The following is a 25,046-nucleotide window of genomic DNA, read 5'->3' as shown; positions in this document are numbered from 1 at the left end:
AGAGTGTGTCCATGAGGTAACTCTGTGTATCAGAGCCACATCTATGACTTGTGATAGCTATTTCAAGTGATCATTTCTAAAATAAAGATTTCGATCTCTCTGAAATACTTTCATTTCTACTAATCTGTATCTCTTCACAGATAGTGGTGTTTCAAATAAAAGCTACCATTCTTTCTTTTTTCCCTAAAAAAGTTGCAAGCATTCTAAATCTTAACTTGATCATTTATCTAGAGCTTGTTCTCAAGCGCATTTGAGTTTTAGGCCATGAGAATAATCATTAAGAGGGTGAAGTGATACTTTTGATCATAATGATAAGAAACAGTGGTGCTCTGGTGAGAATTCTGAGTTCTGTTGGGATCCGTGAGGCAAGGTTATGAGCAGAGCGTTCTTTAGTGCAGTTTCAATGAGTCCCTTCAGGTTCCGCTCTCTCCTTGTATTTAAAAACGGGCTTTGACAGAAGGGCTCTCTGTTCCCATCCCTTCCCTGCAGCAACGTGCCCAGCGTGGGCAGCCTGGCGGACCAGGACTACCTGCAGATGAGCACGCCGCAGATGAGCACGCCGGTGACGCTCAACAGCGCGGCGCCGGCCAGCAACAGCGGCGCGGGGGTGCTGCCGTCGCCGGCCACGCCGCGCTTCTCGGTGCCCACGCCGCGCACGCCGCGCACGCCCCGGACTCCCCGCGGCGGGGGCACGGCCAGCGGCCAGGGCTCCGTCAAGTACGACAGCACGGACCAGGGCTCCCCCGCCTCCACGCCCTCCACCACGCGGCCGCTCAACTCGGTGGAGCCGGGCACGGTGCAGCCCATCCCGGAGGCGCACAGCCTGTACGTGACCCTGATCCTCTCCGACTCCGTGCTCAACATCTTCAAGGACAGGAACTTCGACAGCTGCTGCATCTGCGCCTGCAACATGAACATCAAGGGCGCGGACGTGGGGCTGTACATCCCCGACTCCTCCAACGAGGATCAGTACCGCTGCACGTGCGGCTTCAGCGCCATCATGAACCGCAAGCTCGGCTACAACTCCGGGCTCTTCATCGAGGACGAGCTGGATATTTTCGGCAAGACCTCGGACATCGGCCAGGCTGCAGAAAGGCGACTGATGATCTGCCAGAGTAACTTGATCTCGCAGATGGGAGAGGGAGCCAGGAGGAGCCAGGAGCCTCCCATGAGCCTCCTGCTGCTGCTGCAGAACCAGCACACGCAGCCCTTCACCTCGCTGAGCTGCCTGGATTACATGGCCTCCAACAACCGCCAGACGCTGCCCTGTGTCAACTTGAGCTACGACCGGCTGCAGGCTGACAGCAACGACTCCTGGGTGGAATGTTTCAACGCCCTGGAGCAGGGCAGGCAGTACGTGGACAACCCCACGGGGGGCAAGGTGGATGAAGCCCTTGTCCGAAGTGCCACTGTCCATTCCTGGCCTCACAGCAATGGTACGGGCAACAGCTGAGCCTTTTGTCTCTGAATGTTTTGTGATCTCTGTACATTTGTTTAGTTGTGACCCACATAATCTTTATGTGGGAAATGACAGGACTGAAAATATGCTAGAGATGCAGTAGATTTCTGAAAGTTTGTAAATTACATCTAAAGTACCAATAGTCTAGTTATCCTCAGATTTGGTGGCCTAAATTGGGAATGAATCTGTGAAAGTTCACAAATCTGAGGCAAATTCAGGTATTTGGGGGAAGGCAAAATTAGGGGTCCTTTTTCACTTTGGAAGAGGGTATCAGCAGTCAGCAGAAAATAATTGCTCTGTTTGAGTTAGGGGGAAGAAGGGGAAAAAGTACCAAGGAGGGGGGGAAATTATAATTAAATATTACTAGTTTGTGTGCTGAAGATGCTCTGACATCTTATTACCTGAGCTGGACACCAGTACTGAAATGTGTGTGTAAAGGCTTGTGGTGACAGCATTGCTTTTGGAACTGCCACATTGAGTGCCATCCAGCTAATCAGAGTTGTCCAAATTCCATGGGCAGCGTGCAGAGCAATTCAAGGAGCAATCCACAAAAGCTGTTGCCGTGTCAGAGGGATTGCTGTTCCTCCCTGAAGTGACTGCTGCTCCTTGTCCCTTGCAGTGCTGGACATCAGCATGCTCTCCTCCCAGGACGTGGTGCGCATGCTGCTCTCCCTGCAGCCCTTTCTCCAGGATGCCATCCAGAAGAAGCGGACGGGAAGGACCTGGGAGAACATCCAGCACGTGCAGGGACCACTCACCTGGCAGCAATTCCATAAGATGGCAGGACGGGGAACCTACGGTACCTACACTGGGCTCTGTGCCAAGTTAGAGTGCAGCTTCCTAGAAATGGGCACTTTCTCCTGGAAATGTCAGGAAGGGGCTGTTTATACAGCTTGGGGTCATGGAGGGGGCTCTTCACAGAGCTTTAAAGTGCCTCAAAAGGCCGTTGTGACACCCTGGTGAAGGTTTTACCCCTCCAGGTGATGCACATTTATAGGGAGCAGAAACTGTGGGTGAGGCTCAGACCAAAGCTGGTGTAGAGGAGCACAGGGAGCTGCTGAGATCAGCCACATCGTAATGGGAACAGGGCCTGCGTGAGCTCTGCAAATCCAGAAAAACTGGGAATGCTTTCTCCATGCAGGTTCCTGTAGCCTTAATGAGAAGTTTTAGTTTCAGTATCTCCTGGCTGTAAGTGGTACTTCTATAGAATACAAAACAACAAACCAGATTTTGCCTATGCAGGTTTGCAGAATGACAGCATTTCAGTCTGTATTTCTTGCTTGCAGTTTATTTCAGGCTTAACCAGCGCAGTCTGGTTTAAATGTTTTTCCTACAGCTCCACCACGCTTTGCTCTCTATTGGTATTTGATATATTGCTGCTTTCCTTGGGGCTGGGACAACTGGGGGTAACTCCAGTTCCTGTCTAAAGCTGCTGTGCCCCACCAGGAGCACTTCTAATAGTTTTCCCAGCATTTGTAATTTGAAGAGTTAGGATTTGCCAATTGTTACCAGAGAATAGCACCAAAATTCCCATAGAGTGCAGAGCAGAACCTTTGATGGAAAGTCAGCGAATTTTACTGGATGCTGAGTTTTTAATAAAGTTGAGTAATATTCTGCAGGAACTACTGGGTATATTTTAGCTTGACATTTTCAGCAATATTTCTTCTACTGAGGCAGTATCTGGGAGACACCCTGTTACACTGGATAATAATCCTTTCTGTGGGGATAGCAGTGCTTGGAGCACATGCTATGGAGAGGGGCAGGAGGCAATTTTTAGAATTATAATAACTTTGTATAGTATTACATACCCAGGAATGAATTTCTCTGAGCATCAGTAGTTTTGCACAACCAGGTGGAGGTGGATGAAGAGCTGTAAGGTCAGATTTTGTGTGTTCCTGTTATCACCTGTGATTGAACAGGAACTCCTGGGCTGTGGTTGTGGATATGACAAAAGAAAACCAGGAGATGAAGCCTCGGGAAGGGCAGTACATGAGCTTGGAGTACACTGGGAGATGTTTTATTGCAGCTTTCTAGGAAAGTTTAAGTGGTGCTTGGATCAGCTCCCTCCACTTCGGCCAACAACTTTGATTATATGACATTCCTTAAGTACGACATAAATCTTCCCTCTCCTTTATTAAATATCTTTTCCAAGAAGAAAGGCTGGGAGCACAGGGTTTATCAGGCATGGCACACCCTTGATAACCATTTCCACTCCACGATAAACCTGTAGGACACTCAGAACAGCAAAGGATGAGTGATTTCCAGTATTCCTGTAAAAGAACCCACTTCCTAGGCCATCAGAGACCCACTGCAGTTAAACCAAATATTTTAACATTTTTTCTTTATTTGTTCTTTCTCCTGTGAAGGCTCTGAGGAATCTCCTGAGCCTCTCCCGATCCCAACGCTGCTGGTGGGCTATGACAAGGACTTCCTGACAATCTCTCCCTTCTCCCTGCCCTTCTGGGAGAGGCTCCTGCTGGATCCCTACGGGGGCCATCGGGATGTCGCCTACATCGTGGTGTGTCCGGAAAATGAGGCCTTGCTCGACGGAGCCAAAACTTTCTTCAGGGACTTGAGTGCTGTATACGAGGTTAGAAAGAGGGACCACACTGAATTATTGCTTCTTAAGTGTCATTGCTGCTCCAGTGCATGTCCACAGGGAGAAATCCATGGGGTTTAAAGTAGCAACTATTTGAAGGAGGGTTTTTTTTTCATTTTGAGGGCTTTCTGTGGTTTCAGAGTCCAAGAATGCTGTCTGAGTGGCACTAGGATTCTCTGGGCATTTTGGGGTGTTTGTTCCTGTCTGCTCTTCCCAGCACACATTCATTTCTCAGAGGAGGCAGCGGTGGCATTAATAGAGCTGCAGCCTCCCAGTGATGGCCCAACCGCGCCTAAAGAGCAAGGAGCACACTGAAGAATCTGTTGCTGGGCTGGGGATGAAAGCATTTATTTCTTTAGCATGTACTCGTCAATATGTCAGAGTCCTTTGTAACCTTAGTTTTGTTCAAGCCAACAGATAAATGTAACTCATGTCTTTTAGATATTTATTAAGAAGCCCCTAGCTGTGTGCTGAGAATGAGGGGCTTAAGCCACAAAGCAGTCTCTGTAACTTCCCGGGGTGGTTGGCATCTCCTTACGGGTGTTTGTCCTTCCCTCCCCTGGCAGATGTGCAGACTGGGGCAGCACAAGCCCATCTGCAAAGTGCTGCGGGACGGGATCATGCGGGTGGGCAAGAGCGTGGCGCAGAAGCTGACGGACGAGCTGGTGAGCGAGTGGTTCAGCCAGCCCTGGGGCTCCGAGGACTGTGACAATCATTCCAGGCTCAAGCTCTACGCCCAGGTCTGCCGCCATCACCTCGGTGAGTGACACCCCATGGCCCTGGGGACTGGGGTGGGGCAGGTGCCAACCCACTGGCTGGGTTTTCTAAGGGTGCAGATTATGGTCTCTTTAAAAATTTAAAAGATATTACAAGGTTTTATCTTAAATACTTCCATGTTAAATTTGCCTGCTTCAGAAAGTTGTGTTGCTTGTAACTCTGGGGATTGTGTCAGTGGTTCAAATTCTTATCTTTTTAGAAAAGTCAGTTTGGTATAAGGTGTTTGTGTATCACAAAGATCACAGAATGACAGTCTGGTCTGGTTGGAAGGGACCATAAAGCTCAACCTGTTCTACCCCCTGGGATGCCTTCCACCAGACCAGGTTGCTCCAAGTCCTCTGCAACCTGTCCCTAGTACTTCCCGGGATGGGGCAGGTGTTCCACACAAGACTGAAGGTGTCCATGGATGTGGTTTATTGCTGCTGACACATCTCATCACACCTGTGTGACAGAGCTGTGTCACGGTGGGCTCCAGTGTAAAGGTGTATTTATAGGAGAGGGGAGGTCCCTGGCACTCTGCAAAGGCAGTGAGTTAACACAGGGGCAGAAGAGAACGGGCTGGTGTCCTTGGTGGTGGGGCCTCAGTCTGTTCTGTGTCGATCCTTGGATCGTTCTCGTCTGGACCTCATGCTAGATTATTTCTCCCCTGAAGCAGTGACGCTTTTAACAGATCAGTCTGGTTGTTTTTGTTATGGCACCCTGCCCTGTTCTGTATTACACCAACGTCAGGAGCACTTGTTTGGTGAGGGACTGTAGAACCTGAGAGTGTGGAAGGGTGTAACATCTCCTGGGGTAGGATCAGCTGACTTCTCCTGGCTGAGTCCCTGGAGTCACCTGATTTCAGCTGGGGACAGACATGGCTGTTTCCTCCCAGAACGGTCCAGAGTCAATCTATATTGTGTATGACTGAGAATTGGGATCTTACCACAACACACAGGAATTACAGCAAGCTGAGAAATTATTACAACACTACTGAAGTACCTCAGGCTTCCCTGCAGAAAGAGGCAGCATGTGCACGGCCAGGTGAGGAACTGGGCTGCTCAGTTCACACCTGAGGCTTCTGGCAGGGGCAGCATTGGAAACTTCACCTCTGGTGATTTACACCGCCTGGAGGAGCAAATAAATAATAAATATTCATTTATCATTGTGGTATCTCACATCAGAAATAACTTCATTAAAGTTTGCCATGATTGTAGCTCAGATATAAACGACTCTAAGGTTTCCAGCCTGACAGATAACCTGTCAGAGACTGCAGAGCTGAGCGCTGTACAATGCTGTTGTTGCCACACACTTTGGCCAGAGAGCAGAACGTGTCAGCACCAGCTTAAAGTCACAAAGCCCTGCAAAGTCAGAATTGGTTTTAAAGACAATTGATTCATATCAGTTCAAACTGACACCCTGAGAAATGGATTCCAAAGCAAACATTGGTCATGGAGGTTCCACTCTCTTAGCATTTGTATACTCTTAGAATGTTGTAAAAGTGCAGGGAACATCATCCGAGTCGCAGGTTGATGCAGATTCCTTTGATCTGACTGTCACGAATCCCTCTTTCCATGCCGTTCCAGCACCTTACTTGGCCACCCTGCAGCTGGACAGCAGCCTCCTGCTGCCCCCCAAGTACCAAACGCCGGCTCCGAGCCAGCCGCAGGCAGCTCCCGGGAGCTCGGGCCCCGCTCCCTCCGGCTCCTCCTCGTGTCTCTCGGCCGCCGCCGGGGCTCCGGCCACGGGCAGCTCCTTCAGCTCCACGCCCAGCGCAGGCACCACGAGCCTCCCGGCGGGGAGTGCCTCCTCCTCGGGCTCCTCGGTGCCGCAGCTGTCAGCGTCCTCTGCCACGCCCGGCGCCGGCCAGATGGGCACCTCCTCGTCCACGCCGGGCTTCAGCGGCAACGCGGGCTCGGGGCAGAGCAGCAGCGCCGGGGGCGGCACGGCCGAGCGCCCGCAGGGCGGCGCGGGCCCCGGCGCGGACGCCGAGCCGGGCCCCAGCCTACCACAGCAGCAGCAAGAGGGACAGGAAGGGTAAGTGAGGTGCTCGCGTGGCTCCAAGTGCTGCTCACTAATCCCCTGTCCTGTGCTCAGACGGCCTTCAAGCCTTAGGGAAACCCCTCAGAGGAGAGGCCCCTCTGACAGGTGCGGCACAGCGAGCAGGTGGGAGCCGAGCAGGGCCTGGTCCTGTGTGAAGCAGTCACTGACAAAGGGGAGCTGGAACAAACACCCCTCCCCTTTTTCATCACAAGAATCCCAGCCTGATTCAGCTGTGTGGATGTGGAGCTGCCTTAGGACCCTCCACCTGCCCTGTTCTTGCAGCACCAGGAGCACATGGGGTGTGTCAGGTCCTGTGCCACACCTGTGGCTTGGGACTTGCAGGTATCCTATGCAGCTGAGTGCCTCTTGCTCCATCACACCTGCAACATTAACAGATGCAAAATGCAAGCCATGGGATTTTTTTCCTAATTTTTTTGCATTGCAGGTGTTGTTTTGCAAGCAGGCATATTGTGAGGTCAAGAGACACGATTATAGTCCTGTTACTTTAAAATAAATTTGGGTAGCACGACTTTTTTAAAGACTTTGTTATGAATAGCCATCCATCACATAAAAATTATGGAAAGGATTTTTAGCATTGTATGTAAGTAACTTTCCTGAGGCAGCATGTTTTTCATTACTCTCATAATAATGCACATTGCTGATAGTCCTGGTGTGTGTTAGAGAGGGAAACGCCCACATCCTGCTGTAGCTGGGCTTGTCCTTGAGACATCTGTTCCCTGATCTGTGCAAAACACCCTTTGAGCAGCTGCAGGGGCTTCTGACAGAGGCTGAGCTGCTTCGATCACTTACAGATGTTGAGCCTCTCTCTCCTGGCTGAGGCATGGGAGGAGCATTTTACCAAGTAAGAAATTCTTGATTGCTCGTTCTGTTACCAGTGGAGCCTTCCCTGGGCCTGAGCAGGACTCCAGGCTCCATGAATTGCTTTGGTACTTCCAAATTCCTGCTCTCTCCCTTCCACCTCTCCCAAAAGCAAACCCTAAACTGCACCAAAACCCAGACATGCACCTGCATGAAAAGACGCACAGCTAAGGAGTCAACTTTTCCCTATTCTTTCGGTATAATCTTTAGGTCTGGTTGCATTCAGTGAGATGCTGTTGGGCTGCATGTACCTTTAATGCCTAATGAACCCCAGCTGTTTCAGACCAGGAGCCGCTGTGAGCACAGCTCATCTCAATGCCTGTCCTCATGCGTTTTAGTTTTGCTCCCGAACGCCAGAATTCCTCACGGTTTCCTTCCCCCTGGCTCAGCCTGGCCCCCGGCACCAGCAGTTCTCACCATGTGGCTCTGCCCGCAGCACGTCGGAGCGGGAACGGATCGGGATCCCCACGGAGCCGGACGCCGCGGACAGCAACGCCTACCCCCCCGCCGTGGTCATCTACATGGTGGACCCCTTCACCTACACTGCCGACGAGGAGTCTGCCTCCACCAACTTCTGGCTCCTGAGCCTCATGAGATGCTACACAGAAATGTTGGACAACTTGCCTGAGAATATGAGGAATTCTTTCATTCTCCAGGTAATTCTGCCTTCCTCTGTATCCTCACGCTGAGTCTCTGTGTCACAGCACACCTGGGATGTGGACACTGTGCTAAAAGAGATAAATGGGAGATAATGCATGAAATGTAGGTGGCATTTACAAATTATTTTGTTGATAGTACAAGTCTGTATATTAAGACAAGCCCTTGTGTTTATTTTGATGAGGAAATTAATTAGAGCAGCCACAGTATCCCTGCATTGAACCTGTCCCGTGGTCCCAGCAATCCTATCTCCTTCCTGGAGAGGGATTTCAATTAAGTTGTAACTCGAGTTGCCATTGCCAAAACTGGCCAGTTGCTCCTTTGATTACTGTACATGTTGAGTTGTTTGCTGTTTATATTTCCTTGATTTATACTCTTTAATCCAAAAGAAGTATGTGAAGCCAGACATTTAATGTATAGCTATTGTATTGTTATTATCTGCTTCTTAAAAATAATTTACCATGTAACTTGGCATATAAAAACAGTTACTTACTATGGAATTGCTGAAGAATTGAATTTGTGCAGCCAGAGGCAGCTCTTGGCCTCTTGCCCAGGCTGGCTGCATTTTGCCAGGCCTCCTGTCACAGAGGCTGAGCCTCAATACATGTGGGGGGAACGGGAGGCCAGAGGGCACAGGCAGGAATAGTGTGGGAAGGATTTCTGTATACCTTATCCTTGTCTGCTCACTTTAGTTTAAAGGTATTTCAAATTAGTTAAAAAGTAAAATAAAAAAAAATTGGAAGTTCTTGTAGGTGTCTCAAGTTGGGCATGGGAAACTTCTTTTTGATAGTTTTGACCTTATTGTCCCCTGAAAGGATGAGGGAAACTGTCACCAGAATATTTCAAGCTTGGGGATGAACTGAAAATCAGGTGCACAACTTCATATTGTGGTAGGCTGCAGAGAACTGATGGATCCAGGCCTGGAGACAATAAAACTAAACAGCCACTGATACCACAGTGTCTGAAACACAAGAACTGTGTGACCTCTGCACTGCCGTTGGAGCTGAGGCTGTAGCACACTGACCCTTTTTCTCAGTGCTGTTTGTTTCCACGTTCACTGTTTGTTCCTCAGAATACATTTTGCCAGTTGAAGTCAAAACAGCAATTTTCTCTAAGTCAAGGGAAACATGATCCAGTTCCAGCACTGTATTCTCACAGCTGTACCACAGCACACACAACATGCAGTTACTTCAAAATAAATCAAACCCAAATGTTTGTAGCTTTATTACCATTCCTGTACAGAGGGGGAGGGCTCAGCTTCTGAAATCTTTGGGTAAAGCTGGCTTTTAAAAACACACAGGCACATTTAGTAAGTAGAATGTGCTGCCAAGGTTCTGAAGGTTCAAGCAAGAACTGTAAAGCAGTAAAAGTTTTGTGACACTTAACTTTTATTACTACTGAAAATATTTGTTGAAAGAATCTGTTTGGGTCTTGTAGTGTTGGCTACAATGTAAATGTTTTATATTGACAGATTCTGCTCCAAAGATCTCACTGTAAAAGGAAAGACACTTTAACAGCCACAAATGGAACTTCTACCATAAAACCAGTAGATAAAAACAGTGCAGTTACAGGGATTTAATTTTAAGTTTAAAATAGGTTTGCTCTGAACCCCGGGTTTTTGTCATTCTTTGTTTCCTTCTGAAGGAGTGTTGTGCCATTTCTCCTTCCTGCTCTTGTTGTGTAGTTGGGTCTTTACCCCCAAACTCATCTCCAGGCAAATCTCCCTGTAACTCTGGTTCTTGCTTGTTAAACCTGTGTATCTCTGTGGGCTGCTTCCCATGACTTTCTGAAACAAATGGAACTGAGCAGCAGCTGATGCTGCTGAGCTTCCACTGGGAACTAAATTGAAAAGGGGAAACGACCACACAAATCATTGTAACAGAATCTTAATTGTGCTCTCTACACCCGTCTGTAAGGATGACACCGTATTGCCAGTTCCCACAAGGACTGCAAACAATTCCCAACCCTGACCATGAGCCATGGAACCAAACCTGTCTGAACACAACCTTCAGGGATTGTGTGGTTCAGGCCCACCTGCAAGTGAAGATGTTGCCCAGAAAAACACTTCGGAAAAATTCAGGGTGTTTGAATACAGGTGTTTTATGGATTAAAATTCACTCTCATTGTGATGGAAGCGGTTTTGTCCCTGAGAATGCAGTCGCTGCCTGCTGCAGCCACTCCTGCCAAGGGACCTGAAATGCCAATTGTGGAGCATCCCAAAGTGTGCTGGGTGTTCAGTGACTAATGGCTGTGTGGATCTGGTTGGATATTAATGAGCAGCTCCTGGAAGCCTCTCAGCCCTGTTTTATTGTGTGTCTGAATTCCACAGATTGTGCCTTGCCAGTACATGCTGCAGACAATGAAGGATGAACAGGTTTTCTACATTCAGCACTTGAAGTCTCTGGCATTCTCTGTGTACTGCCAGTGCAGGAGGCCCCTGCCCACACAGATCCACATCAAGTCCCTCACAGGCTTTGGGCCAGCTGCCAGCATTGAGATGACCCTCAAAAATCCTGAGGTTGGTATTGGTGGCAAGAAAATCAAAGTCTGTTCATAAACTGTAACCACTTTCCTCAAATATCAAAGAGTAGAGAAAATACTTGTTGTGGGGATTTTTTTCAAGGTACAGAAGACAATGATGATATAAAGGGAAAAGGCAAGCTAATATGGAGTAGAAAATAGTAAGAAAAACATCAGGCTAACTTGCTTTCAAAACATTTTAAGCTTCTGGTTTTGAGTCATAAAGTAAAAGGTAAAAATGTGAAAGAAGAGAAAATGCACATCGTTAGTTTGGATTCTGAGTCATTTTGTGGTTTCAGTCTATAGTGCTCAACCAGAGTTTAAACCCAACCTTTATTTCTATCCACATATATATGCGTATATATGAAATAAGTTCCTGTGTCTAATTGCAGATGTTATATTAATTCCCTGAGGTAATGGAGAAATCCCCCTCTTCGATGGGCTTATCTTTTATCTATTTCAAACTGTAAATATTAAAGCCCTGATTCTGGAATTTTAGGGATTTCAAAGGAAGAATAATCCATCCTGCTTTCTATGAATGTTTTGCATTCTTTGAAAGATAACCATGAATATTTTATTTAGATCTAATGGACCAACGAAACACTTAAACACTTACCTTGGCATAAAGAGCTACTTGGGAGGGTTTAAAAACCTATTTGCAAAGCCAAACCTTTTGGCATTTACTTATTGCATTTAATTAATCTCTGTTTATTGCATTTTACACATTTGCTCCTAGTCTGCACTGCAGACTCCCAAACTTTGCTGAAGAATTAAGAAAATACCCTGACCGTTTTTTAGTTATGGAACATGTCTGGTGAGGCCCCTCCTCTGTGTTCTCCACAGAGGATTTCCAAGACAAAGATGGGTCTGGGGTGCCCATGTGGGAAGCAGCTTTGCAGAAGATGACCTGGAGGTCCTGTTGGACGTGATGGATGCTCCCAAGGAGCAGCAGTTGGGCTGCTCTGGGAAGGTGCTGCAGCACAGCCGGGGAGGTGCTTGTCCTCCTCCATTCTGGGCTCTTCAGAACAAGAAACCTAGATGCACTGGAGCAAATCCAGCCAAGGGCCTGAAGATGATTAAGAGACAGGAGGATCTGACAGCTGAGGGGCTTTAAACTCCTGCCTGTGTCAGAGACTGGCCCAAAGACTGCTTTCGTACCCCAGGTTACTTGTACATAAAAAGAAATCTTTAGATAAGGATTGAAGTGCATCAGCCGTAACTGGCAGCAGTGAATTGTCTATTTTTTTTGTCTATAACCTCCCTTTTCCCAGTCTCCCTTCTGACTAGGAGTGCTTTGAATTTACTCACTGTTTCAAGCTTGCCTGTTTCTGTACTTGCTGCCAGTGTGTGTGCGTGTGTTCCTTGTGTTCAGTAGTTTCTGATCTATCTGCTGATGGTTGTGCTGACTCTGTTGCAGAGGCCCAGCCCAATCCAGCTGTACTCACCTCCTTTCATCCTGGCCCCCATCAAAGACAAGCAGACAGAGCTGGGAGAGACGTTTGGAGAGGCCAGTCAGAAATACAACGTGCTCTTTGTGGGGTACTGCCTGTCCCATGACCAGCGCTGGCTCCTGGCGTCCTGCACCGACCTGCACGGGGAGCTGCTGGAGACCTGCATTGTCAACATCGACCTGCCCAGCAGGTACTCACTGCCCTTGGCTTCTCCCATGGATCCATGCCTGGAGTCATCCCTCACCAGCTCCTTGCACATCCCTTCCATCCCCTTTCCTGCTCAGGAGATCACGCTGGCGTTACAGTGAGAACGTTTCCGTTGGCACTTTTAGATTTTCAGATCTGCACAGGGGAAGGTGACTGAGTTACACTTGTTTGACAGTTTGTTTTACACCTGTTTCGCTTACAAACCTTACCTTGAGAAACACCTGGTGTGTTGCTCAGCAGTTTGATGGCACTGCAGTAACAGTACTGAGAGCAGACACATAGTTTTTCTTGTTAGTAGTAGTGAAAGGTAAGTTAGGGACTGCCCAGAGCTCTGTAGAGGGTGAACAGTGACATAATTAGAGAGAACAGCAATCTGAGTATTGTCCTTGATTCTCCTCTGACTGTTGTTTCTAATTCCTTGCCCTGCAGGTCAAGGAGGAGCAAGCTGTCTGCACGGAAGATCGGGCTGCAGAAGCTGTGGGAATGGTGCATCGGCATTGTGCAGATGACATCCCTGCCCTGGAGAGTCGTCATCGGGCGCCTGGGCCGGCTGGGCCACGGGGAGCTGAAAGGTGTGCAATTGTCAGGGCTGCCTCTCCCAGGGTGTGCAGGGGGACAGGGAGACCCAGGGTGCAAGGCAGGATGGCTCAGGCCTGATCACACACACCTTTCAAACTCAAAAATTGAGAGTGATAATCACATAACCACAGAATTGTTTAGGTTGGAACAGCCCTCTGAGCTCGTGAAGTCCAGCTGTTCCCCAGCACTGCTGAGGCCACCACTGATCCATGTCCCCAAGTGCCACATCCGCACAGCTTTTGGACACTTACAGGAATGGGGACTCAGCCATTCGTGTCAGTTTTGCATCACCTGCAGACTCGCTGAGCGTGCCCTCTGCCATCACACAGTGGCATCAGATGGGGTGAATTTGGCTTAACCTTCCCAAGTGCTGTCTCTGCTCCCTAGAGCCATGACCTTACAAAAGGTAAACAGGGTGTGCCAAATTCTATCACAGCACAGACTTATTTGGCCAGAGTTTAGTGAGGGCAAACATGGATGGGAAGCCAGACACCCAGGCTTCCCAGGCAGTGTTCTTTAGGAGTTTATAATCAACACCAGAGCTGCTGCGCCCTTTCTCTCCCCATCATTGTCTTGACGCTGATGCCCAGTTGACTAAATGGATCTGAGTGTAAAGTACCGGCAGAGAAATCACCAGGATCCTCCAGACTGGAATTTCCTGGGCCATGCAGCGTGGATTGCAGGAGAGCTGGCTGCAGTCCTGCCCTGGCACTGAATTCCTGTATTGGTTTTCGTAAATCTTTCCTTGTTTGTGCCCTAGGTCTGATGCTGCTCTCTCATGTTGTGTAGAATTTGCAAACTGTCCTTCCAAGGGAACTTATCACCTGTTAGAAAAAGTTCTGAACAAAGTTATCCTGACACAGGAATAAAGACAGGATTCAGTTGTGATTCTTCAACTTAAACATCACTAAACAAACAAAAAGGTCTTGGAAAAAAATGTATTGAACAAAGTAAAGCCAACAGGCTGCCACGGAATAAAACATTCCACAGGAACTCCTCAAGCACCCAGTTTGCAGGGCCAGACCCCTCATGTGCACAGGAGCCATTCCTGGAGAGTTTGGGATTAGGGAAGTGCCAAGTGTTGGGAATGTTTTGCTGTTTCCAGGCGGGTGCTGGCTCTGCATCAGCTCTGTCCTCCCACGGTGCTTTTCCCTTGCAGACTGGAGTATCCTGCTCGGGGAGTGCTCCCTGCAGACAATCAGCAAACAGCTGAAGGAGGTTTGCCGCATGTGCGGCATCTCCGCAGCAGATTCCCCCTCCATCCTCAGTGCCTGCCTCGTTGCCATGGAGCCACAGGGATCGTTCGTGGTGATGCCAGGTATGTTTCAGCCAACCGTGGCAATGCCAGCACAACTGTTCTTCTATCACATTTCACACTTCGGCACAGTAATACTGGGATTTCTGTGAAGAACTCGACTAGCATGGCTACGTGTGGCAGAAAATAGGTTGAGCCAGCAGAATTCCCCAAAATACCACGGAGAGATGCTGTGTGGGGAGAGGAGCCTCCTGAGGGAAGGTGACTGTGGGGCACTGCCCACGTGCTGACCTGTCCCCTGGGCTCAGGCAGCCCAGTTCCCATGGGCTGGAAGTGCAGACACCCTCGTGCACGGAGGAGGCTGCAGCGGGAATCAGTAGGAGCCTGTGGAAATGGGAATAAGCCCACTTGCCTTCTCACTTGCCTCATCACATGCTGAAGTTATTTAGAGAGTTCACTTACAAGCAGCAGTCCATGGGCTTATGTTGAAGTAAAATTTAATGCTGAGGTTCCCTTTGTTGTTTTACCTAAGCACGTACTTTTTAATGTATGTGGTGACACATTCTTAACATATCCTTACAAACCACTCTGGGGTTTTTTAAGTTTAGAAAGAAAAGATTAATACAGAGCAGAATTAATTGAGCTTGAAAATTACTTATCATGTTGAATATTTTCAAAGCAGAGAATTTCTGATGTGAGAAAACTGATGGCAAATGAGGCTTTTTCAATATCACAGTAAAACACAAAGAAAGACCCAAATCCTTCAACAGAATTTTTTTTTCCTTTAGATCCTGATACATAATTAGGTCAACAGCAAGCAAAAATTAGGTTAAAATTGAAGGTGCTGTTTAAATGCTGCCAAAGAAGGTGTCTCTGCACTGACTATTTGCACCTTCCAAGTTAATTGTTGGTGGATAATTGAGAAGAATATAGGAGGAGGGGAGAGAAGGTTTATTGTTTTGTGGCTTTATTTTTGTGTTTGTGTTCATATCGACCAAAGTGGGGTGTATTTCATAATTCTGCAGAGATGTGTGTGAAAAATCCATTTAACTTGCTCATTTAGCAAGTAAATATTTGATTAAGGGGCAGCAGAATGACAGGAGAGGTGGGGCTGGTGATCTTAATGTCAAGCTCTTAGAGCAGTGTAATCTTTTGAAGATAGAGCCCTTCTGCTGTGTCTGTGAGTTTGCAGAGCAGGTGGGGTGGGCAGAGGAGTCCCTGGACACAGCTCCTGTGTTTGGGAGGCGGCGCAGTGACCCCTGTGCTGTGGTGTCTGTCCCCGCAGACGCGGTGACGATGGGCTCGGTGTTCGGGCGCAGCACGGCGCTGAACCTGCAGTCGTCCCAGCTCAACACCCCCCAGGACGCCTCCTGCACACACATCCTGGTGTTCCCCACCTCTGCCACCATCCAGGTGGCACCTGCAAATTACCCCAACGAGGATGGCTTCAGCCCCACCAACGGTGAGTGAGGGGGGATCCCTTGGGGCCTTTTCGGGGCATCAGCTGAGCTGAGCTGGGCAGGAATAAACCCCTGAGGGGGCCGGGGTTCTGCGCAGACCCCACAGCGCCCCAGCAAGGGAACCGTGCAGGGCTTTAGCTACAGGGGAGACTCTGTGCTTTCCCTCAGTGTGTTTTCAGAGTCACGCTGGTTTATTCCCAAAGGGACAAGGACCAGCCAAGGCACCAAGTGGCACAGACCAGAATGTGCTTTGTCTTGTTGTGACTTGCTCAGGCCAGCTGCTGTTTTCCAGTTGTGCTTCACGTTGTGCCCTGTTGCGTGCAGAACTGACAGGAAGGAGGCACTTGTGGTTGAGTAGGGAAAATATCCCAACCTGAGATTTCCTGATGCCCCCAGAGTGCTTTTACACTGAGCCTGCAGTTTGAGTCAGCAAGACTCTGGTTAATGCTTTATACCCAAACAAGCATTTTCCTGCTTTGTCCCAAATCCTTTAAATGAGTGCAAAGCAATTAAAACCAAGAGTACGGTGGCTGTATTAATGAGGAGGGCAGTTGGGTTAGAGAGGAAGGCAGGCTACTGCTTTTAAGGCTTTGATCTGTCCCTCCTGGAATGTCCCAGGGCCTCTGAAGTGAAGTTGCCTCTCTCAATCCCTGTCCCAGGAGGCACTGGGATCCCTCCCGAGCACGACAAACATTAACCTGCATTAACCTGCCCGTTGGTGCTGCAGATGTTAATTAGAGTCAGGTACAAGAATAGCCTTTTCCAAAATGGTGTTAAATTTAATTTTCTTAACTCTGCTCTACTTAATGATTAAGCTGCTTCCTATGCCATTAGCCAGCTCATTTCTGCTCTGGGGGCCAAGCAGAGCATGATATTAGCTCTGGTTTGTTTACTGAGGCTGTAGGACACTAGTTAATAAACTTCAGTTAAAGCATTGCTCTGGCAATCCAGAGGTTCTCTTTGGGAGATGAAGGAGAACAACCACCTGCCTGTTTCAATGCTGGGGTTTCAGGTGAAATTAGTTCAATACACACATACTTTTCCATTTTATACAGAGTAAATTCATCTTTTTCAAGAGAAATTGTTATTTATTACATGCAGGATGCATGACTTCTATTTAGGGCTTTGTGTTTTAATATAAATTTGGTTGCAATTCTAATTAATGCAGTTAATTCAGACAGCTCCCACTGTCCCTGTCTACCCACCAAAATGTACTTTAAATGTCATTATACACTTTGCCTGCTGAGAAATCTGGGTAAGAAAAACCCCTCTAAGCCATATTGTGATGCTGTAATTTTTGGCTGTGTGTTGATGGTGCCTCATCCTTCCCTCCCATAACTTACTCAGGGTATTGTAACCTGTGTGCAGATGATGAGTGATGGAATGCACAAGGCAAACACATCTTCCCTGTATCTTTAGCTCTCCCCATATATTAACATAAACCAAATCAATCTGGCCAATTATGCTAACGAGCTGTGTGGAACTCCTGAGATGAAAGCAGGATATGAAGGCTGAGTTGTTTGGGATCCTGGTGCAGTGTCTGGAAGGATCACGAGTCCCTTGCTGTGGGCAGGGCCTTGCTGCCCTCATGGATTCCTGGGGCAGTTTCCCCAGAGCTGCCAGGGCTGTTCCCGGGGGTTGGAGCTGGTGGGCAGCTCTGGGAGCCTGAGGAGCAGCACCTGTGGCAGCAGCACATGGAGCTGTGTGTGATGACTCCAAGTGTTTTCGTTAATGGGACTGTGACTAACTGTACAGAAGTGTCAGTTGTTCTGTTACAAAATTCGGTCTGGATTTTATGGAGCTGCTACGACGGGAATTCTGTTCACTCTGTGGCCACTGCTAAAATTCATTATCCCAACAGCTGCCTGCCAACTCTCCCTTTCATGTCTGGGTGGTTGCAGTCAAGGGTTCTGAGGGGGATTAAACAGTAAAGTCTTTATCTCTGCTTTCATCTATCTTGGGAGTACGTAAAAGAAAAAAGGGAATGATAATAAATTAAAGGGAAAGGTAATAAACTATAAACATTTCTTGGAGAAAAGAGTATAGCACATTGGAAATTATTCTCCTTTCTTTTCCTTTTCAGATGACATGTTTGACCTCCCATTCCCAGATGACATGGACAATGACATAAGAATTTTGATAACAGGGAATCTTCACTCTTCACCAAATTCCTCCCCAGTTCCTTCCCCTGGATCACCATCTGGCACTGGTGTGGGATCTCACTACCATCACAGTAGGGTAAGGCTGGAGCACCGTAAGGCACACACTGCTTAAAATAAAATACAAAGACCCAAATCCTCCAACAAAGTCTTTTTCCTTTAGCTCCTGACACATAATTAGGTCAAAGCAAGCAAAAATCAGGTTAAAATTGAAGGTTAAATACTGCTGGAGGTGTCTCTACACGGTCTGTTTGCACCCTCCAAGTTAGTTGTTGGTGGATAATTGAGGGGGAGAGAGCGGGAGGAAAGCAGCTTCATTTTTGTGTGGCACAGCCATAGCTGATGACCCTGCATGGATTTAATCTGTACTCAACCATTCTTTCCTGGAAAATCCTATGACATGTCCCTGGCACAAAGTGACAAATCTTTGAGAGAAGGGAAGCTGTGACAGCCTTGTTCCCGTGGATTTCAGGGGAGGCAAGAGGGAGAGAGTTCTCCCAGTGATGAAACTCTGCCCATGGAAACTCCGCAGGTGCTGGATGGTTATGCAAATGTTGTTTTCTTCGGAATATTTAGCCCAGAGCGCACAGCGTTTGGGAGTTATTTTTGTTTGAAGTGGCTTTTATAAAGTCAGTTCCAACATCAGTGATTACTTAAAATGCAAATTATTTTTGGTAATTCAAGTTATTTTTTTTTAAATTGGCATAGCTTGGATCAGGTTTGATGGAACTCTTTCACTCCTACATTTTATCATGTCAGACTGAGCTGTTCTCTTAAAATGGTTTCCATCACAATTAGGTGGAAGTTTTATGCTTCACAAGTTTTTGTGAAGTTTTTTAAAAATATTAAATTTAAAGTAGTAGCATATTACTTCTTCACTAAATAATACAGTATTTAATGAGAGAAACAGGGTAACTTTTATATCATTTTTGATATGTCAATGAGATGTCTTGAGATCAGAATTCTAACTCCTGAATGTGACTGACTAAAATGGTGGTAATTTCACCGCTGGAAGTAGAAGGTCCTACCTGTATTTTCCTTGCAAACTCTCCAAAATGCCTCAGTGCAGCTTTAACACAGTCAGCGAAGGAGAAATGCCTCCTGCCTCAGCCACAGAAATGCTAATCCTGCATTTTGTGAGCTCAGTCCACAACCACCATGTGTGGATTGTGCAACTCTCCCATCAAAGGCTTGATAACAGCACATTGCTGTCCCAGTTATTTCAAACTGGTGTGTGGGCAAATGAAAACTTCTAAACTCTGCTGCCAAACCCTGCAGCCATAAATCACAACTCCTCTCCCTCTCTCCCCCCAGTTCCCTCAGCAATCCATTCTGTCCCACGTCTATGCAGACCTTGCTTTCAATAGAGCTTGCGTCTGTTGGGAGCAGCCCTGGGAGGTTCATGGCCTGTGCCCAGAGCCCGGGACAAGCCCCTTCCAGCTGAACCTGAGTAATTCCCATTAACCATTAAGCCAGGCCTGGTAATTGCAGTGTAATGTTTGGCTTTAGCAGAGCAGCAGTGTGTGATCATTCCCCCGTGGGCCCGGGGTCATGGCAATAATTGATGGCTGGGCACTGGCCTCGTGTCCTGGGCTCCCAGTGCCTGCTCCAGGCTTTTTCCTTGGATTCCTGTCCAGACCCACTGGAAGGGATTGGCAGGGAGGGATTTGTAATTGAGCTGCTTTCTGAGCAGTGGAATCTTTGCCCTTTTTTTTTAACCTGTTGACATTTATGGATGAAGTGAACTGCTCTCCCAGCAGTTCGGGAATCTACAGTGCTTCTGAAACATAAGCCTGGAGAACCAGCTACAGGGGAATAAGGCAGGGCTTGGATAACTTTGACTAAGATTCCTGACTGACTAAAGGAGGGCTCATTTGTCACAGGACAGTAATTAGCAAATGAAGTCACCGTTCCAGGAGTGGGCTGTATTGACAACACCCTCTGAGCTGCCTTTTCCCTGTCTTGCAGAGCCAAGGTGAACGTCTCCTCTCCAGGGAAGCCCCCGAAGAGCTGAAGCAGCAGCCTCTGGCTCTGGGATACTTTGTGTCCACTGCCAAAGCCGAGAACCTCCCGCAGTGGTTCTGGTCCTCCTGTCCTCAGGCGCAGAACCAGTGTCCCCTCTTCCTGAAGGTCTGTCATGTTCCACATGGAGCACTCATTATCCATTGCTATTTCCATGCCTGTAAAAGCTGCAGTTGGGAGTCCGTGGTGTCAGAGTGAACCTGAGCCCTCCCATTCCAGAACTGCAGAACTCGAGTCAGTTTATTCAAAAATGTTACCATTAATTTGGAAATACACGTGGTCATGGGGGGTCTCAACACAGAACTGCTGACTTCCCACGCTGCCCTGAGGTGATTCACAATGGATGTTTCTTGGGAATCTTCAGCAGTACCTGCTGTGTAGCGAGTTAATTTTTTCTCTTTCCCTCTGTGCAGGCCTCTCTCCATCACCACATCTCTGTAGCGCAGACAGATGAGCTTCTACCTGCCAGAAATTCTCAGCGAGTTCCTCACCCCCTCGACTCCAAAACTACATCAGATGTCTTGAGGTAACACCCTTTAGCTTTTCATTTCTGCCCTAAACATTTGGGGACTGAGCTCAAACGTTTCCAGCCTATCACAATTACTTACCAGTTTTACCAGCACTTTTTGGCCCTGCTGTGCCCTACGTGTCTTGGGGCATTTCCTCCTCCAAGATTCCAGGGCAGGGGTTTGAGGGGGAATTCTGTGGGTTTCCCTCTGCTGTGCACAATGATGCCAAGGAAACTCAGAACAGCTCAGCCTTGCCAGGGAGACACCGTGTTTGCCCCCCACCCAGACTGCTCTGTTCCCCTGGCATCTTATCTGAGCTGTGCCACTCATTATCTTACCTCACCGAACCAAATGGATTTCTGGGAGATTAAAGCTCTCCCTGATAGCACTGTGCTAGGATTGGGGGATAAAGGAGACACTGTTCCTGAATACATGAGAGTGTCTGTTTCATTGTTCAGGATGATGTGGGGCCTGTTTGCTTCCATCTTTGGGGACTGGACACAGATCTGCGTGATGGGAACACACACTGTGGGACACCCCAGTGAACAAACAAACATCATCAGGGAACAGGAATGTCTAATCTAAGGAAACTGGGGCTGTACTATTCTAGAAAATCTGAATTTGCATCCTCTTGGAGGATGGAGCTCTCATTGGTGTCCCAGGTACTGAGTAAAACAAGAATGCAGTGGACAGGGGAAGGAGGAGATGCAACAGACACAAGTTACAAGAGGAGAACTTGCAATTAGGTACAGGAACAGTGTGAGCAAATACTGGCACAGGGTGCCCAGAGAGGTGTTCAGTCCCCAAGTCTTTGACAGCAGTGGCATTTGAACCACTGTGAGTCCAGAATCTGTGTGTGTTTGGGAGGGCTGCATGCAAATAGTTGATCCATAGCAAAGCTAAACCCTCCTGCCTTCGGTGAGGTTCCTCCTTCGGCAGCACACTGGCGGCTCTGTCAGGGGGTGGGTCCAGGGGAGCCCGTTCACAGACCACCCCAGGGCAGGCTGTGATGTGTGTGCTCGCCGTGCAGGTTCGTGCTGGAGCAGTACAACGCGCTGTCCTGGCTGACGTGTAACCCGGCCACGCAGGACCGCAGCTCCTGCCTGCCCGTGCACTTCGTGGTGCTCACCCAGCTCTACAACGCCATCATGAACATCCTGTAGGACACACGCAAGCACTTGTTCTTCTGGCTGCTTCTCCCCTCCGCCCGGGAACGTGCCACCACCTGCAAAGAGCTCCGTTTGCTTCTCTTCAGACCAGTCCTGTGCTGTGCTTCTGTTCCTCCAAAAGCACATGTGAATTCTGCAGTGTTCAGAACTGAACTACCCATTAACATCTCTGGCAGCTTCAGTCCAAAATCTGGGAACATCCAAGAACAGTGAACACAGAGTAACCTCAAGCCAGTTTTAGTTTGGTGGCTCGGTAACGACTGGTCAGCGTGATTATTTTTTTTTAATATTTTATTTTTTTAAGGAAGACTACAGGATCTTTTTTGCATTAGGAACTGATAAAGACCCACGAGCAGTGCCAGCCCTGCGAGTAAAAACCACCTTGTAGTGACCAGTTTGGGTGTTTCGTTGTTTAATCGTCATAAACTGGGACTTTGCAGGAGGAAAAAACCACAAACACAAAACCACACAGTTGTAGTCTTGTATAAATATTGGAGTTTTCTGTCTACCTGGAGTTCCTGTCAGAGTGGATTGGGATGAATGCATGCATTTGTTACCTGTCCATGTAGATATGAATGGTCTGGAGATACTTTATTTATTTTTAGGTTTGGGGAGGGGAGGGATTAAATTATAAAGGACCAGGAACAGTAGAAATACCTTAAAAATCCAGCTCCGTTCCACTTTAGGGTTATTTATCTACAGACCTCTCACTCTTCCGACCTGGAAATCAAAAGTGAAGCTCATAACAATCAAAGTCTGGGAAGGGAAGTGTGTTCTGGTAAGGGTATATTGTATTTTAAAGAATTCTCCCCTGTGTTTAGCCTGGTTAAAGCAAGGAATGGCCAGTGTTTAATGAAGGATAACACTACCTAAGGGAGAAGAGTGAGAGGGAGGTAGGGAGGAAAAATACTTTAAAGCCCAGTATCAGGGCGAGTGGAAAGTGGTAAATTAATCTATTGTAGAGCTATGATTGAAATATATTTCCAGTAAATTTAGTGATGCTAGAAAAGTATTTACTGAAAGCCAAGTCGCCCTTTAATTCTGGGCAGGCTCGTCCATGTACATATCCAAAAATATGGTTTTTGTTTACACTAAATCAGTCACAAATCTGGTGTATTTTTTCTGACTATAGGAATATTATTTCAAAGAAATAATTTTTAAAAATTATATCATTAAATTAGTACTTGAAGTTACACCACTGTGGTGGCAAAGTTACTTTGTTTAGTGAAATGATCGCCATTGGGAAGGTTAATGGCTAATTGAAGTATTTTTATGACTCCTTCATTCCAGGCTCCAAGGGGGTCCTATTCCAGCCCCATTCCCTCGTTTCTGGGGGTGCACTGGGCAGCAGGAGGGGGCCAGGGTCAGGCACTTGGATCAGGCTGGGTGACCCCTCCCCTGGCTGTGAAGAAAAACTACCAAGTTTAGAGTTCTTCCAAAAGACTTTCATGTTCTGGTTAAAAAAAATGAAATTCTATGATTTTAAAAAGTATTTTTCTTGAGATAATGTAACATTTAAAACAAATTATATAAAATAATAAAAGAAAAAAAAAAAAAAGAATTGCTTGTGTAATGAGAAGGTGAAGGCAGGAGAGGAACCTGTAAATGGATTATTTCCTTCCCTGCTCCACCCCTCCGTGTGGATGTCCTCTTTGCAATGTATAGGTTAAAAAAAAAAAATCTGATATCAAACCATTTGTATCTAATGTGTACAGTGTAAAATTGACTTTAAAAATATTGCAGTACTATTTTTTCTTAATCAGAAAAGAAAATTCTCAAGGCCTTTTGAAGAGCATAAAAAGATGAAGATTGTAAACTTGTATAAAAAATTTAACTTGGGGAGGAAAAAAATGTAAAGTAGACATTTGTAATCTTTTACCATTTGGGGGTTATTTGTTCCCAGGATTCATCTGAACTTTGGATTATTATTTTGCTTATTGTTTTTAAATGGGCCGTTTTTATCCAGGGGCATTTCTTCCCCACAAACCTGGTTCTAAGCAAAAATTAGAAATTTAAAAAAGGGCAGCAAGGAGTAGTTTTCATCTGGTGTCTTTTATTTAATTTTTTTAAGTTAAGAGAAGCTGGTGACATATTTATACGTTTTTGTGCAAAATAAATGAATGGCAATAGATTTTAAAGAAAAATCTTATGTACTTCAGTGTGAAAAGTTCTGTATAATATTTCTCTTAAATATGCATTATTTTACTTGTGAGTTTTTTACTGAATTAATCTGAAATGTACAAGCCCTGGCTTTCCTACAGAGTGAAGAAAGTTATTATTTTTTTTTTTTATTTCTAACTTTGGAAAATCATGCCTAAATCAGAATTATTATTACAGTTGTTTGAGCTAAAGGGAGCGGGAGGGTGGGGAATGTCCAGCATGCTTGTATGTATATTTCAGAACCTTTTTTAAATGTAAAAGCTGTACATTTCTGGGGAGTTCTGAATTTCTTTTTGTTTTCTTTTTTTTTTTTTTTTCCTCTGAGCATTTTGCAGTGAGCTTCTTTTATATATAGCCGACAATTTGAAAGAAAACAAAAAAAAATGTGAAGTTCATTTTAAATCTACAGTATATCGCTGGTACAATACACTAAAAAAGACTTTGATAAAAAGAAACAATAATAATAAAAGACCTCCATTTTAAATGTCATTCATATATACCTTGTGGATGAGAGCTATATACTTTTACACACTTTTTTAGATGAATAAATTATTGAATTACTGAAACTGTTGGTGGAGTTTTTTTTCTTGTATTGACCTCTGAGTTTTGGCATTCCCAGGGAAGGAATTGCAAGGTGGCAGAGCCAGGGATGTGAATGGAACAAGAATGAAACGTTTCAAAACATGGCTGTTGTGAGGGGAAATTGGGTGTCAGTGATGCCAAGGATGGAAAATCCTGCCAGAGGGGTGGGTGGGAGCAGCCTGGGATAATCCAGTGCCCCGGGAGCAGTGGCTGCTTTACATGGGCGACTCCAAACCCAGGGATCCGTCAGTGATGGATGAGCTTCTCCATGTGCAGCAGGTGAGTCTCCAACAGGAGCTGGCAGGGGCAGGTGGGGCCTGGCCCCTCTCCCTGCACAGGGACAGGGCCACTGTGGCTGCAGGACAGCCCTGGATGAGGGACCAGAGCCACGGCCTCAGGTTCCCAGAGGAGCTGCAGAACCCCCTACCCTCAGCAGCTGGACTCCATGGTCCTGGTGGGTCCCTCCCAGCTCAGGATACTCTGGGATTCTGTGCTAACTGTGAATTCTGTGCTAAGTGAAGCTGCTGCAGGCAGGGCTAAGTTGGACTGTCGTACCCCAGGAGGATTCTTCAGGGTGAGA

The 25,046-nt window shown here is 47.0% G+C and overlaps 1 protein-coding gene across 1 annotated transcript in view; it reads left to right on the top strand.

The window, feature by feature from the left end:
* MED13L (mediator complex subunit 13L) overlaps positions 1 to 24,450 on the top strand; it is a 166,053-nt gene extending 141,603 nt beyond the window's left edge. The window contains exons 17-31 of the mRNA XM_066200137.1: positions 490 to 1,436; positions 2,079 to 2,258; positions 3,826 to 4,049; positions 4,625 to 4,817; positions 6,401 to 6,851; positions 8,173 to 8,392; positions 10,723 to 10,911; positions 12,331 to 12,554; positions 13,001 to 13,143; positions 14,310 to 14,468; positions 15,691 to 15,867; positions 17,949 to 18,103; positions 19,993 to 20,154; positions 20,460 to 20,572; positions 21,586 to 24,450. Of these exons, the coding sequence (XP_066056234.1) occupies positions 490 to 1,436; positions 2,079 to 2,258; positions 3,826 to 4,049; positions 4,625 to 4,817; positions 6,401 to 6,851; positions 8,173 to 8,392; positions 10,723 to 10,911; positions 12,331 to 12,554; positions 13,001 to 13,143; positions 14,310 to 14,468; positions 15,691 to 15,867; positions 17,949 to 18,103; positions 19,993 to 20,154; positions 20,460 to 20,572; positions 21,586 to 21,718 (3,670 nt within the window). The 3' untranslated portion in view covers positions 21,719 to 24,450. The remainder of the gene's footprint in view (positions 1 to 489; positions 1,437 to 2,078; positions 2,259 to 3,825; positions 4,050 to 4,624; positions 4,818 to 6,400; positions 6,852 to 8,172; positions 8,393 to 10,722; positions 10,912 to 12,330; positions 12,555 to 13,000; positions 13,144 to 14,309; positions 14,469 to 15,690; positions 15,868 to 17,948; positions 18,104 to 19,992; positions 20,155 to 20,459; positions 20,573 to 21,585) is intronic.
* The last annotated feature ends 596 nt before the right edge of the window (positions 24,451 to 25,046 follow it).

The sequence above is a fragment of the Chamaea fasciata genome, unplaced genomic scaffold (assembly GCF_029207755.1).
Source record: "Chamaea fasciata isolate MVZ Bird 193981 ecotype frontalis unplaced genomic scaffold, bChaFas1.0.hap1 SCAF_18, whole genome shotgun sequence".
In the NCBI taxonomy this organism is placed as follows: Eukaryota; Metazoa; Chordata; class Aves; order Passeriformes; family Sylviidae; genus Chamaea; species Chamaea fasciata.
The sequence above is the reverse complement of the archived record's forward strand: the minus strand, read 5'-3'. Positions and strand labels throughout refer to the sequence as shown.